General features: G+C 45.6%; 1 protein-coding gene across 1 annotated transcript in view; it reads right to left on the reverse strand.

Moving 5' to 3' along the window:
- The window catches only part of AAE17 (acyl-activating enzyme 17), a 101210-nt gene that overhangs the window by 68878 nt on the left and 17512 nt on the right, over positions 1 to 14820 (reverse strand). The window contains exons 2-5 of the mRNA XM_086511268.1: positions 3366 to 3495; positions 2826 to 3082; positions 2519 to 2723; positions 544 to 584 (exon numbers count right to left, since the gene is read on the reverse strand). Coding sequence (XP_086367394.1) covers positions 544 to 584; positions 2519 to 2723; positions 2826 to 3082; positions 3366 to 3495 — 633 coding nt within the window. The remainder of the gene's footprint in view (positions 1 to 543; positions 585 to 2518; positions 2724 to 2825; positions 3083 to 3365; positions 3496 to 14820) is intronic.

Raw genomic sequence — 14820 nt, forward strand, 5'->3', positions numbered from 1 at the left:
GGTGCACTAGCATCAACCAGCCATTGCACAGTGGTGTGAGGCCGGGCTCCATGGCCATTTTAACAGGCTCCCAAGATCATGCGCCTGCCGGCTGGTTATTGAGTGGCGAGAAAAAGAGGTGAGCCAGACAGTCAAGATTCATATGAGAGTGCTGCTTCATGCAAGTCTGATTGAGACAGTGCTGGAGATATGGATGAGCTTGGAGACTCATGCAGTGTGGGGTGCAGCTGCTAATTGCAAAGCAGAGAAGGTATTTCATGAGATTGCACATGCCCCACTGTTGGAGATCAGAAAGCAGGAGCCCATGGGCCAACCTTCTCCTCTCAAGGCTATACATTATCAAACAATGGCTATATCATTAAATTTCCATACTATTTAGAAGACACCTTATTCACTTCCTTTCGTTTTGGTAGTTTGATGAACTTTGTATGCCTTCCATGCACAAGTTCTGGTGCAAATTTGTGATAAAGTCTTGCCAGCCTGAGACGTTTTTCAAGAGACACTACAACTACACAGACTGACAAGTTATGGATCTTCGCTTACGTGTACAATGGAATAGACTTTGTGCCCCGAACAATGATATCCTGCCAAAAAAGACAACCAGACACGACCATCAACCATAAAATCAACGAGGACTTTCTGTCATTACCTTATTATACATCTTCTACCATTTTACAAAAGATCCAAAAAAAATTTAACTCCATTGAAATCAACACCCTAATTAAGCCTAACAAACCCTTTTGAGTACTCTGGTCGACACCTTTGATCAGACCCAATATTAGCAATCATTGAACCCTTTAAAAAATCAAACAACTTAAAGTTAATCTTTTATAAATAACGACATCGGAGCAAAATACATTTCATGCTTCAAAAAAGCGAGGAAACAATGTGTCCTTATCTATCAAGCAAAAAGATAGACTTGAATCTTAACATGTCCCTCTTTTGATATTCATGCTGCAAGCTGCTACTTGCGAACGTTCCTAGGCATAAGGTTCAGAAGTGATGTATCAATAATAACCATATGGTCTCAAACAGTAGCTTACTTGGAAACAAGGTAGTTCTCGTACGTCGAACAGAACGTCTCGTTCCGTTCAGTCTGTCCCGTACCATTCCATACAACTAGTACGTTCTGTTCGGCAATTTTGACTATTTCTAGTCGTTGGCCCTTTTGACTGTTACCCATTGACTGTTGAACACCGAATTTAGGCAGTTTTGTCCTCATTGTATTCCACAATCCATTGTTGGGGCTCCTTGAGCTTTGGATGCTCCCCCTTCCACATGAAGCCCATGTGACATTGGATGCCACTTCTCTCATGCTCTCCATCTCTCACGCTCTAGCCTCTTCCTATTTAAGCAATGCCTCTCCATCTTGTTCTCCAACACTTACAAGCCAATTCGACGATTCTCTACTTATCATTATGGTTTATGTAATGCTCATTCTCTGGACTCTTTACATTGTAGTATTGTAATTTGTACAAATGTCAAATTTCTTTAAGAGTAAAGTTTAAACCCAAGAGCCTAGGCCTTAGACTTGAGAATTATTTGTTTTTTTATTTTGAACATACATGACGTCATCGTACATCTCAATTTATTTTAGCTCGTTTAGTATTGCACATCTTCATACGTGTACAAAACGTGAGGGACCGTACAAGACCACCCTGCTTGGAAAGTAAGGTGAAAAGGTCAAAAATAAACATCTGAGGTATCACTGATAGGAGTTGATCAAGAGTGCAGCTTTGCATACACAAAAGGAGTCCTCATCTTACCAGAGTGAAAAAGTTTCCTGGATTTCTTAACGAGTCCTGCTAGCTGATGCTGTTTTGTTACCGGCAGCCAATATTAAACATTCATATTAGGACATTACATGGATCATCAAAGCTCATACATCAGTCAAGACTGTTAGATACGATGTCTGAGGTCATCGATAAGTAAATCGTGTATGAGTTAGGAAAGTCCCCAACTGTAGTGACCCTTCCCCATACAAAAAGCCTGTTTGACACTTTCTGATTGCCAAACAAATCATTACTGAAGTGTCAGCAGCATTATAATCATCGAATTTAAGCTTAAGAACTGAAGCAGCTGACTTTCTGTAGACCTCTTTGTCATTTAAGACTTGCCATTTTGGCTCGTGATCAAGATCAAAATTTTATAGAGTTAAAAATTGTGTACTAGTGGCAACAATTTCACCAACATAGGTGCGTCCTTTCATCACTTGAAATAAAGAATTGATGCATAGCAAGTATAAAGGTCGTCTCCTTCCCTTGATATTTTTCATGAAATTAACAACTAAAATGGCTATTGAATCTTTTTTCCTTGCATTATCACTAGTATATAAGCTAAGCTATTACTCTGAGATGTAAACTTCTAGACTCTGTTCATGAGTGATAACATAATTAAGCAAAATATTTAATGATGGGGACAAACAAGAAAGCTCCATTGACAGTAAACAGGCTGATAAGTTGAAACTTTGTGCAAGTAGCCGGTAATTTTTTGTTTCTGGGGTCTGCAACCCACAAACCTGTGTGAAAATCCCCTTGGCATCTGATATTTTGAGTCGCGTCTGAATTTCACAAGCTGCAAAGCTGTCTGCTATTGAGACCACCACACAGCCTGAGAGCACTATTCCAAGATATATGATGACAGCCCAGATGGTCATTGGCATGTCGATAGCAATAGCATCCCCCTTCGAAAAACCACAGATTTCCAAGGCAATTGCCACCTGGCTACATTTTGGCAGAAGAAATGGAGTTACATGGCAGAGAATAATTCAAGTTCAATTCATCCTAAGTTTAGCATCAATGCAAACATGACACAAATTTGGTCACCTGACTTTTTCCCTCAATTCTCCGAAGGTCGTGGTTTCTGCAGGAGTGTCGTCCTTACCTTCATCTCGCCACACGAGGGCAATGTCTTCATCCTTGCGTGCATGATGAGCTCTTAGGCAGCATTCGGCAACATTGAGAGTCGCCCCTGGCAACCATCTACCACCTGGACATTCATCAAGGTTATCTGTATCCAATACGCATTCAGGTTCCACATGAAACTTAACAGCCAGCTCTTCAAGCAAAAGACTCCAGTAAACCTGCCATTGACAATCACAAATGCAGTTAAACCAGATTAGAGGCGCTAATGCAAGAGGCCCTGTGGGAGCAAATGACACATTCAGCGCAAAGTACCCAAATAGAAGGATGGTCACTCAGGTGGAGAGAAAGGGTACTATGTCTACCTTAGAGGCTACTAGAAAGCCTTCTCATTACAAAGCAATGAAGTATGGGTAGCATTCAATGCAACTTAGACAGTATCGTTAAACATGGTCCATTCACAAAATGCAGATTCCATGCATGTTAGTAACAACTGGTTAGCACCTTGGCATTGTCAACAGAAAATGTTTGAAAAGCACTGAAGCTGGTGATGGGGTCCTTGTAAACAGGTCCAAGAAGTTCTCTTCCATGTCTTTCCAAACATTGACCTATATTTGTGGCACGTGCAGTTTCCCTTAGCAAGAAAAACATCAGAAGCACCAGTACTGTCAGATACCTAAATATTTCTTTAGAAATCAAGAACCAAGTACACAATGAGATACAGAGTACACAGAAAATCAGAGATAGGAAAAGGAACATAGCAAAATCATTTGATAACAATCTACATTTACATTAAACCCCACTCCAGCACAAGAGATGTTCCAAAGGAAGATAAACATGAGAAAGATCTCAATCGCACAAAGAATATCCAGTTGGGTTTTTCTACGGAAACAACCTTTCTATGCCTTATGAAGTATTTGGAGAGAGGGATATGAGAGGTACATCAACACAAGATCTCCTTGCTTGAACATATTGGTCAATAGATGAGTCAAAAAAAAAAAAAAGTTTCCGCCTGATCTGAAACCTTCCTCTCTAGCGCTCCCCTTCAGCAGCAAAAACGCACCCCAAACAGCATCAGATCAGCCTGCGTTTTCCAGACCAGGTTGCGTTTTCTGGACAGACCTGCATTTTCAGATCTTGCTGCGTTTTTTGTGCACTTGCTGCGTTTTCTGAGGTTGCTGTGTTTTCTGCAAACGCTAAGCCTCTTGCACGATCGGGAGCGGCCACGACTTGCACGGGAGACCCTTCTACCGACGGGCACTTGCAGATCTACACTTTGGACAGGTATCTACACCCAATTGGCACCATTTTGGTACTTAATACTTTCTGTTTTCAGCCCCTCGAGCGGCTAAAAAGTGTGAGAACCCCCTCCTCTGACACTCTATGATGCTCCCGTACCGATCGGTGGCGTACAAGCACGCTGAAATCTCTATTACAGCAGCGTTTTCAGCACCCCCACCAGTGTTTTTTACGGCGGACAACACGCCGAATTTTTACCCTTTGTGCGGTTGATCACCTCCTTGCTCGTCAGGACACCATCCGGTGGTTGTCTGAGCGGTTATTTTGGACTGCTACAGCATTGGAGACGGTACCTTCATCGACGACTTGCGATCTTCTCGATCTACCTCTGGGACTACTCTCTTGAGCACGCGACATGTCGACTCCGAAGCAGAAGGGACAACAGCAACAGTCCCAGAAGGAGGCCACTACGTCTTCTGCAACTACGGCCACTTCCACATATGCGACTACGTCAGCATCTGCCAACGCTACATCCAACAATTATGCCCTCACCCAGTTTGTTGAGGAGATGAAGTTGGATTTACACGACTATTCTGTGTGGAGGACACGAGTCCGCACAATCATTGCCTACCATCGACTCTGGGAATGGTTGAATGATTTCACCCATTCGGCTACTCAGCCTTCCACCACCACTCAAGCCCAGATCGACGAGTGGGTGAATCGGGACATACGAGTCTTCACTTTTCTTATAATGAACTTCTCGGACCGCATCACGAAGGAACTTAACAAAGAGGAGCATGCACATCCATTGTGGAGACGGATTCTTGACCAGTTTGAGTAGACCTTGTTTGCCAGACAAATCACACTTGAACAGGAGTTGTACAACCTCCAGTTCAAGGATTTCAACTCACTCGATGTGGTTGACCCGCCGTATGCGGGAACTCTGGGACAACCTTGTCTCTGCAGGAGGCGACATCACCTCGGCACGCATGGCTAGCCTCTTGTCACAAATTGCTGACGTGTCAAGTCAATGAAGAGCAGAGACAACCTTCAGATCACGGCCGAGGGGCCTAAACCCTAAGAAGAACAAGCAACAACAGAAGAAAAAGTCCTACCAACTTATGGGACCCAAGAGACATAAAGGATTAAAATAAAGCAAGACCCACCAACACACAGCCCGGATTTTCCGTTGATTGCTAACGTGGCAGAACTGTACAGATTTTCGCATTTCATGCTGACTATGCCGACGTGGCAGATTTTTGCAAAAACGTGTTGACACTGCTGACGTGGCAGTTGTACGGATTTCTGCAAATCGCGTTGGCAGATTTTGGCGCTTTTTGGACCACTTGCTTTTAACTTTGAAGCTTTTCACTGTAACTGCTTTTCAGGGCAAGGGCCTTTAAATATGAGATTAGGGCTCATTCTCTAGCATGCTTCTTGGAGAAGGTGCAAAGTCTGGAGTACCGGCTTGTACTGTGTTGATGCAATATAAAGAAATACCAAGGGGCGCCAAGGTTTGGGGCCAATACTCTCTGGGGTGGAATTCCGCCACTCTGTGTCGCATGTCGTCTCTCTCTCTCAGTTCAATTGTTATTGAAGTGCTAAAAGTCTGTTCAATCTGTTCTTTTCTATTGGCACGTGGTGCCCGTCTTGTGACAGTGGTATCAGAGCATGAGGCGTGTGCTTTTCTGAAAGCATACCGGTCCTACAAAAGTGCAAACAGAGCTACGAAATTTTACTTGAAGTATCTTGGGGTCCCAACCTCGGACTTACTAGCCAATCAAACCACGGACTTAGTAGCCACCCCCACCCTTACTTCATCGCGCATCGGGCGCGCTCCCGTCTTCATCGCTCTGTCTTACAGGACATAAATCCATAAAGAACCCAAGACATGGAACTCATGGAGATTCAACAGAATATTTGCAGTTTCTACTCAACGAGCTTCACGACATTCTTTCGCGGCATCCTCAACAGAATCTTCCGATGCTGCAAAGTTTTCAACAATTTTTGAACTACATGTTACCCCCTTTGATGCCCCAGGTGGTACCTCCTCTTCCGGCATCATAAGTACAAGAGCTTCCAACGGGCAACCTTCTCAGCCGTCTGTTTCGATCGAGGGAATCTTCGTGCAACCATCTGACCCTGATCCAATGCAACCGCCTTTGCCACCGCCATTGCCCCCACCTCCACCACCGCCACTGCCACTGCCACTGCCACTGCCACCAGGCTACAATGGTTGGAGCCCATATGGATACCCTTATTATCCATACCCGGGATATGCGCCTAACCAACCCAAAGATTTCAAAGATGGCGGCACGACATTCAAATTTTTCACTTTTTCTGGGATAAAAGATCGCAAGAAAGCATTGCAGTTCCTACAGCAATTCGACAACATCTATGCTTTGGAGAACTATACATAAGAATCCAAGATTTCTCGAGCAACGGGATTTCTTAAAGATAATGCTATGCAATGGTGGAGTTCAATCGCGACACAACCGCATGCTCCAAGGACCTGGCAAGCTTTCAAGACAGTTTTTGCGCGTAGTTACATGACTTCAATGTTTGAAGTTCGGATTTTGGCAGAGTGGGGCAACTTGAAAATGTTTGCCACCGAAACCATGGACGAGTATAACCAAAGGTTTCTCGACGTGTATCTTCCAGTGTCCTTCTTTAAGTTCATTTCCTTGGAGGAACAGTGCGAGCGCCACACCATTGGACTGCCATTACCATTGCAAGAATATTGTCTCTCCAAACAAGTCTCTACCATGCAAGAGCTTATGGACCATGCCGCGGTCGGCTACAAGCTCATGAAGGGAAAGCTTGAGTTTACCACAACCTCCGGCCACTAACCAGAACTCCCGGCAACAACGAACAAATTCTCGAGAATCCCATGAAAACCAACCTCAACGGCCTCATCTAACACACCGTCAACGAGACGTCTTGTTACAAGAAGGCCGATGCTTCGAATGTTTCCAAACAGGGCATACGTTCAATACATGTCCTGAGCAAGCCTCAACGTCCTCAGGGCAACTTTCTGCTCCCACGTCAAACAGATCCCCGAGGCCACCTCCGGCCAAGAGGGTTAGACCTGCTATTGGACTAGTACCCAATATTTATGGTATACACCTCGAGAGTTTAAATGAATTATGCAGAGCTTATGGAAAAGTCAACGGCTTGAAAGCCCTTATTTTCTTTGACCCCGGAGCTATGGAGAACTTCATTCATCCAGAATTCTTGAAGCTGATGCACTTTGATTATGATGCAGAGGGTGGAGAAATTGAAGCTGAGCTAGCCACGGGGCAAACTCAAAAAAATATATACCGCTCATTGGTGCTCTTCCAATGACTATACAAGATTATCATGGAAAAGCCGATTTCCACATTATGAAGTTGGGCAATTGCGATGTTCTCTTGGGCATGCCCTGGCACGACAAGAATGATGCAACTCTTCAAGTTCGGAACCGAACCATCACCGTGATGCAGAAGGGCGAGCCAATTGTCCTCAAAGTTCGGTTGTCCGAACAAAGCCCTGACTGACCTCTCTAGTTGTTTTCAAGTTAGATACTTTTGAACATTGTTTGAGAAAGTATTGTTTGAAATTTGTTTAAAATGGATGCTATCTGTTTTAAACCTGTCTTGGTGCCGATTTCAATTGTTTGACTCTGGTTTTAAATATTGGTTTCAATGATTGGTGATTTTACTCCCGGGTGGAGAAGTAAGAAATACTGTTTGGTATTGTTTGAACCTCGGAATGACGCAGGCCGATGCCTGGGGAGCGTTTCGTTGTATGTTTGAAGACCTCGGAACGACGCAGGCCGATGTCTGGGGAGCTCCGTTGTATGCTAGAAAACCTCCGAACGACACAGGCCGATGCCTGGGGAGTGTTTGGTTGTATGCATGAACCTCCAAGCGACGCAGACTGCAGTCTGGGGAGCGTTTGGTTGTATAGTCCTCTGAGCTCATGGCCCGGACCTTTTTAGGTTATTTGCGAGGGGAGTAACGAGGTAGTCGTTGAGTAGCTTCATACCGCAAATCGTTTGTCTTGGGGGAGTTCTCAACGGCACTGTTTGTTGTGTCTTGTAACATGCACATGTAAGCATTTGTGTTGCATTGTGACGTGCCAACTATTGAATATTCCTAATTGAATGAGATTGCCCTGGTATGTAATTTTCGTGCATCAAGACACCCGTGGAAGATCAGTGCGGTCTCGGTGTGATGGCTAATTTTACTACGCTAGTATATCAAGAGTTCCGAACTAGACGAAAGGAGAAGCCAACTCCTTTATCAAAAGAGCCGATAGAGAAGCGAACTCCTTAACAAAAAAAATAGCAAACAGATTGTCCCTTGGAATGACCCTCGGAAATTTTTTAAAGCTAACTTGAGTTGTTTTGCAGATATGCTGTAATCGCGGACGATTACTCTCTTTCAAGAAGGGGAGATGTCACAAACTGCTGACGTGTCAAGTCAATGAAGAGCAAAGCCAACCTTCAGATCACGGCCGAGGGACCTAAACCCTAAGAAGAACAAGCAACAACAGAAGAAGAAGTCCTACCTACTTATGGGACCCCGTCGATGGGGCCCAAGCAACATAAAGGATTAAAATAAAGCAGGACCCACCAACACACAACCCGGATTTTCCACTGATTGCTGACGTGGCAGAACTGTACTGATTTCCACGTTTCACACCGACTGTGCTGACGTGGCAGATTTCCGCAAAATGCATTGACAGTGCTGACGTGGCAGTTGTACGGATATACGCAAATCGCGCTGGCAAATTTTGGCGCTTTTTAGACCAGGTACTTTTGAGTTTGAAGCTTTTCATTGTAACTTCTTTTCAGGCCAAGGGCCTTTAAATATGAGGTTAGGGCTCATTCTTTGGCATGCTTCTTGGAGAAGGTGCAAAGTCTGGAGTACCGGCTTGTACTGTGTTGATGCAATATAAAGAAATACCGAAAGGGGCGCCAAGGTTTGGGGCCAATACTCTCTGGGGTGGAATTCCGCCACTCCGTGTCGCGTGTCGTCTCTCTCTCTCAGTTCAGTTGTTATTGAAGTGCCTGTTCAGTCTGTTCTTTTCTATTGGCACGTGGTGCCCGTCTTGTGACACCTCTTGCTATTCAAGCTTCCCCCACGCCTTGGTTCCTACTTTCAGAGTTTGCTCACATCTGGACGTACCTCTTTCCCACTTGGACGAGATTCTCCCTTCCCTTAGACAAATCGAGGGGCACTCCGCATTCAGAGACGGATGTGTTGTTGATGCAGAAGGAGCTTTGATAGCTCAATGAGGTAACAAGAAAGGTAAAGGTAAGAAGAAGAAGAAGAAAAACAAGGACATCGAATGTTACCATTGCCACAAGAAAGGGCACAGAGAATCGTAATGCAGAAAGAGGGAGAAACAGACAGCCTCGACTGCAGTTGTAGCCTCTCACAAAACGGCAGAGGCTCTTGTCGCGTCGACGGACCACGATCTTGCTACATTGGAGCCACCACTCACATGACTCCCCAACAGTCATGGTTTCGCTCTCTCAGGGAGACTCATGGGCAGACCGTCACTATGGGTGACAACCATGAGATTCTAGTGTCTGGCACAGGCCAGATTACCCTCTTCCGTTCTACCTCAAGCCCGAAGTTCAGTTCAGTGGAGGCGCTTTAGCCTTTACGTTCCGCACATGGTCTTCAATCTCCTCTGTGTGTCGAGTTTGAACTTTGGACTCTCAAGGAGCTGACATACACTTTGAGTGGCTTAGTTAATTCTACGACAAGTATGATCCTTGCACACGGTGAGCGCGACGGTTCTCTATACCACCTCACTACTCTTCCGTCTCGAACCACAGACTCCAAAGTCGTCTTCTGTATGGCATGCATGATTTGGACATCTAAGTTATCAGTAGCTTTAGCGGGCTGCTAGGACCTCTATGGTAGAGGGTTTACCAGCGATACGCTCCTCATCACGCGTATGCGAGGCTTGCCAGATGGGCAAGCAACACAAGGTTGCCTTTCCGAAGCAAGCATCCAATAGAGCTTCGCCACCACTTGCATTGGGTCACATTGATCTATGTCGCCCGATGAGCACTCCTTCATTTTCTGGCTCATAGTTTTTGCTTGTGCTTGTGGATGATTTCAGCACGTACACTTAGGCTTCGTTCTTACAGCTCAAGTCGGAGGCTTTCAGTTTCGTTCGAAATTAGAAGATGATGGTTGAAAAGGAGGAGTTGCATGTCAAATGTATTCGCTCGGACAGAGGAGGTGAGTTCACCTCGAAGGACTTTGCACAGTGGTGCAAGTCAGAGGGCATCCAGCGCCAGCTAACTTGTTAGGTGCAGCAGAATGAATGTTTGAACTTTGCTCAAGATGAGTGCTCCGAACTGTGCTCAAGGTTCCTTTTACTTACGGAAGGGAGAGCCTTCCGTTCCTTTAGTGAGAGAGTGCAATGGACACAAACAAAGTGAATGGACACTGTGAATGGAAGTGCATGAGACTGAGATAGAGAGAGAAGAGAATACGACACCAGAGACGACGTAAAACCCTCCTCCGAAGGCCCCACTCTCTATGGCGAGAGCGGTCTACTTATGATTGCACAAATCTCTACAATGCTTGGACTTGCCGACGATGTCGACGACGAGACGGGCTGAAAACTGAAACTGCTAAGGGCTGATGTCACCAGCGTGTGACTACTATCTATCCTTTTTGTTGATTTCTTTCTTATTATCTATTTACTTTCACTTTTTGGAAACACCCCTCGGGAAATCTAACTGCCCTGCATTGCATAGCTAGTGTGGAACTGTCCAGAGGGAGTCCAAGCCTGAGGGCAAGAGAGCACTAAGGTTGGACAAGGACTATGGTTAGCCAAGTGGGGTCATTGACTAGCCAAAGTGGAATCCTTTGCTACAGAGGCTACATTTCAGTTCTGGATGTGGCCGCAGTGTACAAAGAGCGTCGGATGACCTAGAAAGATACAATGGCAGCATCTCCTAAAATTTAGGGAACTGCTATTTTGGGACCTGAAAATGTCTTCGCGTCATTACGTGCAGTTTGACATGAGGATATTTTGTTACTCTGTGGCCAAGTCAACAGAGGCTGCAGGTGAGATATTTTTAGACCCGAGGGTCTAAAGCGGGAAAATGCACAAATGAGTGACACTTGGCACTCTGAGGCCAGTTTACTACTTATAGAGAAGGCAAAAACGTGATTTATAGCTGGGAGGCTCATTTTGCAAGTCTCTGTCACAGGTTAAGAGCTATGGAGTGCTTGCTTTCCCTCTTATGCACAGTGCGGTGCCAGGAGTGATGCCCTGTACGCTACGCACTGCCCTCTCTCTCCCCTTTGGCAGTATGTTATGCCCCTCTAGTGGGCTTTTCATTTGACCAATGTACAGTTGTGTGGGTTCATGCGCGATTGCCGAGGCAAGAGCCTCTTGCACAGGTACTGGATTAGCTAGCGGCTAATCCCCCCGCAGGTACAGGTGAATTCGGAGAGGTTTCACGCCAGAAATCTCGTCCGATTCAAAGGGCAAGTAGCCCTACAGGTGCGGGAGCTCGAGGACTTGCTAAGGATGCGACCGGCACGCTAAACGAAGCCCGAAACAGTGAATTACAGCCTGCTGTGTATTTTTGCAGGTTTAGGGTTTTGGCCTTAAACGGACCCTAATACCCCCAGGAGGTTCGGGGACGCAAGGGGACCGTTGTGCAGGTGATCTGGTGCATTTTCAGGGCTGAAAACAGAGAATTCAGCGTGCTGCAGATTCTCGCCAGGTTTTGCAAAGTGCCCGTATGCATCGGGAAAGTCGGTCAATGCGTGGGAATACTGACTGTGAAGGGTTCTAGTACAGTTATGCTGCCGAAATCGGGCTGGAACAGTGGAAATTCAGCCGAGTTTGTGCAGGGCAGCTTGTAGGGAACCACAGCGTTTATTCCCTCTTTTAAACAATAAAGAAATACCGAAAGGGGCGCCTAAGTTAGGGGCCAATCTGGTGTCCGTCTACTCATACAGGTGCAATCTAGCAGCCTGTATCCCTCTCCCCTTTGTTGTGTCTTGAAAGTACAGGTAAAATAGACGACTAACAATGGGTGAAAGCTAAATCAAGGTTTGAAGTAAAGTCTACCGCCCTTTTTGGATTGAACAGGCCGGTTTCATGGTTCCATCGACGGGATTAAATCACTTTTTCCCATAGAAGTGAGCCTTGGTCAGTTTTGGGCTTGAAGACACAGGGGATCATAGACCAGACACAAGGAATTGCAATTATGGCTGACAGACCAGATGATGTGACTGAAGAGGTTTCCTCTTCACAGGGTCAACAGACACATGAAGTGGGTGAGTCCTCAAGACCACCACAGACAGATGACGATATATTCAGGACCCAGTTGGCTACTGCTGTGGCTATGTTCACACAAGTAATGCAGAACCCGAGGTTTTTGGCCTTTCTGCAACCTCCTGTTCCGTCTCAGCAAGTTGGGTCACTGGATCATATTCAAAAGCCTGTTAAGGCTCGAGCACAGGTGATTCATACCGCACAGTCAATGGAAACACCTGTACACTTGACGGAGAACATGCAGTCTCCACAACCTGTGCCTAAGGTGCAAGAACAGGTGGCGGAGATGCCAGTCTTTCAAGGTGTACCAGTTCAGCCCGCCACCTTTCAGCAGCCTATAGCTGGTTCTAATGGGCAGGGAAGCAACCTACAGGCTATGCAACAAGTCTTCCCACCACCTTCAGTACACCCTGGCTATTTTGGAGGTGGATCGGTATTCCAGAGCATGGCTGGTCATGCACCTGGAAATCAGTTTTACAAGCCAGGAACAGTGTTTGGCGGTGCTCAAACGATGATGCCTAACCCCATGTATGGTGTCACGGGCATGCTACCAGGTTTTCAGAGCACTCAGGGCCAATTTGGGATGCCACAAGCAAATTTTGGTATGGCTGGAATTACAAATCAGCAGCCAAATATGGCATTTCCACGTCAAGTTAATAGCGGCCAAGGAATACAGATGAACCCTAATAGTGTTCCCATGTTTCAGTCACTTCCATATGACAATTTGACGCCGCTGGAGAGGCCAACTCCGTACAAAGAAGGTGGCAAAGGTGTGTCTTTCACAACCTTTACAGGGTTTGATGACAGGAAGAAGGCTCTCTCATTCCTCCAACAGTTTGACAAGGCCCATGCAGGGGGAAACTTTACAGAGGCTTCAAAGGTCCGCAAGGCAGCCACTTTCTTGACAGGGAATGCGGGACAATGGTGGACAACTTTATTGCTTCAAGGGCAAGCTCCGTCCACATGGATTTACTTTAAGCAGATTTTTGCAGCAGCATGGTTATCTGATGACTTTGAAGCAGATGTCATGACAGAATGGCACCAGCTAAATGCTGCCACTTGCAGAAATCTAGATGATTACAATCGGAAGTTTTGGAAAGCTCTACTTCCAGTAACTTCCTATAGGTTTGTGCCATTGACAGAACAGATTGAAAAATACTGTTGTGGCCTACCCAAAGGATTGAGAAAATACTGCACGAAGACAAAAGTCACTACTTTGACGCAGCTCATCGAGGTAGCAAACACTGGCAATGGTTTGCTCAAGGGAGAAGATTGTGAATTTAACACTGGCCTCAAGGCAGGATCAGGCAAGAAAAATTCAGCCAAGAAGCACGTTCCCAATGAGGCTCCTAAAGGGACTCGGGAGTCAGCCAACGCAGGGAAAGATAAAGCTACGGCTGAATCAGAAAAAGGACCAACAAAGAAATGGAAAAGACGTTTTTCTCACAAGTCAGAAGAGCAAAAGAAGGTCCTGAGGACAGAGAACAAATGCTTTATGGCCACATTGCTTACAACTGTCCTACAAAGAAAAGGCCAGCTGATTCTGAAGACAAGGAGGACACGAAAGGAAAGAAGCCCATGGCTGGTCTAGTGCCAGATATGGTGGGCGACAAGCCAAATTCAGATGCAAGTGAGCTTTGCAGAGCATGGGGAAAGGTCAGGGATCAAACAGTGCTTATCTTCTTTGATCCAGGTGCCAAAGCCAACTTTATTTCCCCAGAATTGGCTTCAAAGTTGGGAATCAGACCTGAAGAGATGGGGTATACAGCAGAGGCAGGTTTGGCATGTCCTGGCCATACAGAGGCTGTGACACCCATCATTGGAAAGTTGCGTCTACATATCCAGTCCTATGTAGATGCTGAAGAATTTTACATCATGCCACTGGACGGATGTGATGTGTTGTTAGGTATTCCTTGGTTGTTTCGTGTACAGGGAATCATGGATGCCTACAACAAAAAGATCACTGTACAGAGCAGGGGAAAGACTCACATTCTGGATGTAAAGCTTAAAGGGGAGTCTATTCCTATTGTATCAGCTTTTGCTATTACTTCTGTAATGAAAAAGCATCTTTCTGCGTACTTGGTTTTTGCACGTGAAGTGTCAGATTGTGATGAATCAAATTTATCTGTGCTAGATAAAGAAAGGTCAATGTTTTTACAACAGTATAGTGACTGTTTCTCCGATTCATTACCATCTCAATTACCGCCAGAGAGACCCGAGGACCATGCGATAGATTTGGTGCCAAGCAATAGCCCACTAAATAAGCCTCCGTACAGGGTTAGTGCGGCTCAGCAGAAAGAGATAATGGGCCAAGTACAGGAGCTGTTAGAAAAGGGGCTGATTCAGCCCAGTTCATCTCCATTCTGTTCTCCAGTGTTGTTGGTGCAGATTTCGTTGTCCAAACGGATCATCAGAC

Source organism: Adiantum capillus-veneris, chromosome 4 (assembly GCF_014529385.1).
Source record: "Adiantum capillus-veneris isolate H3 chromosome 4, ASM1452938v2, whole genome shotgun sequence".
Lineage (NCBI taxonomy): Eukaryota > Viridiplantae > Streptophyta > Polypodiopsida > Polypodiales > Pteridaceae > Adiantum > Adiantum capillus-veneris.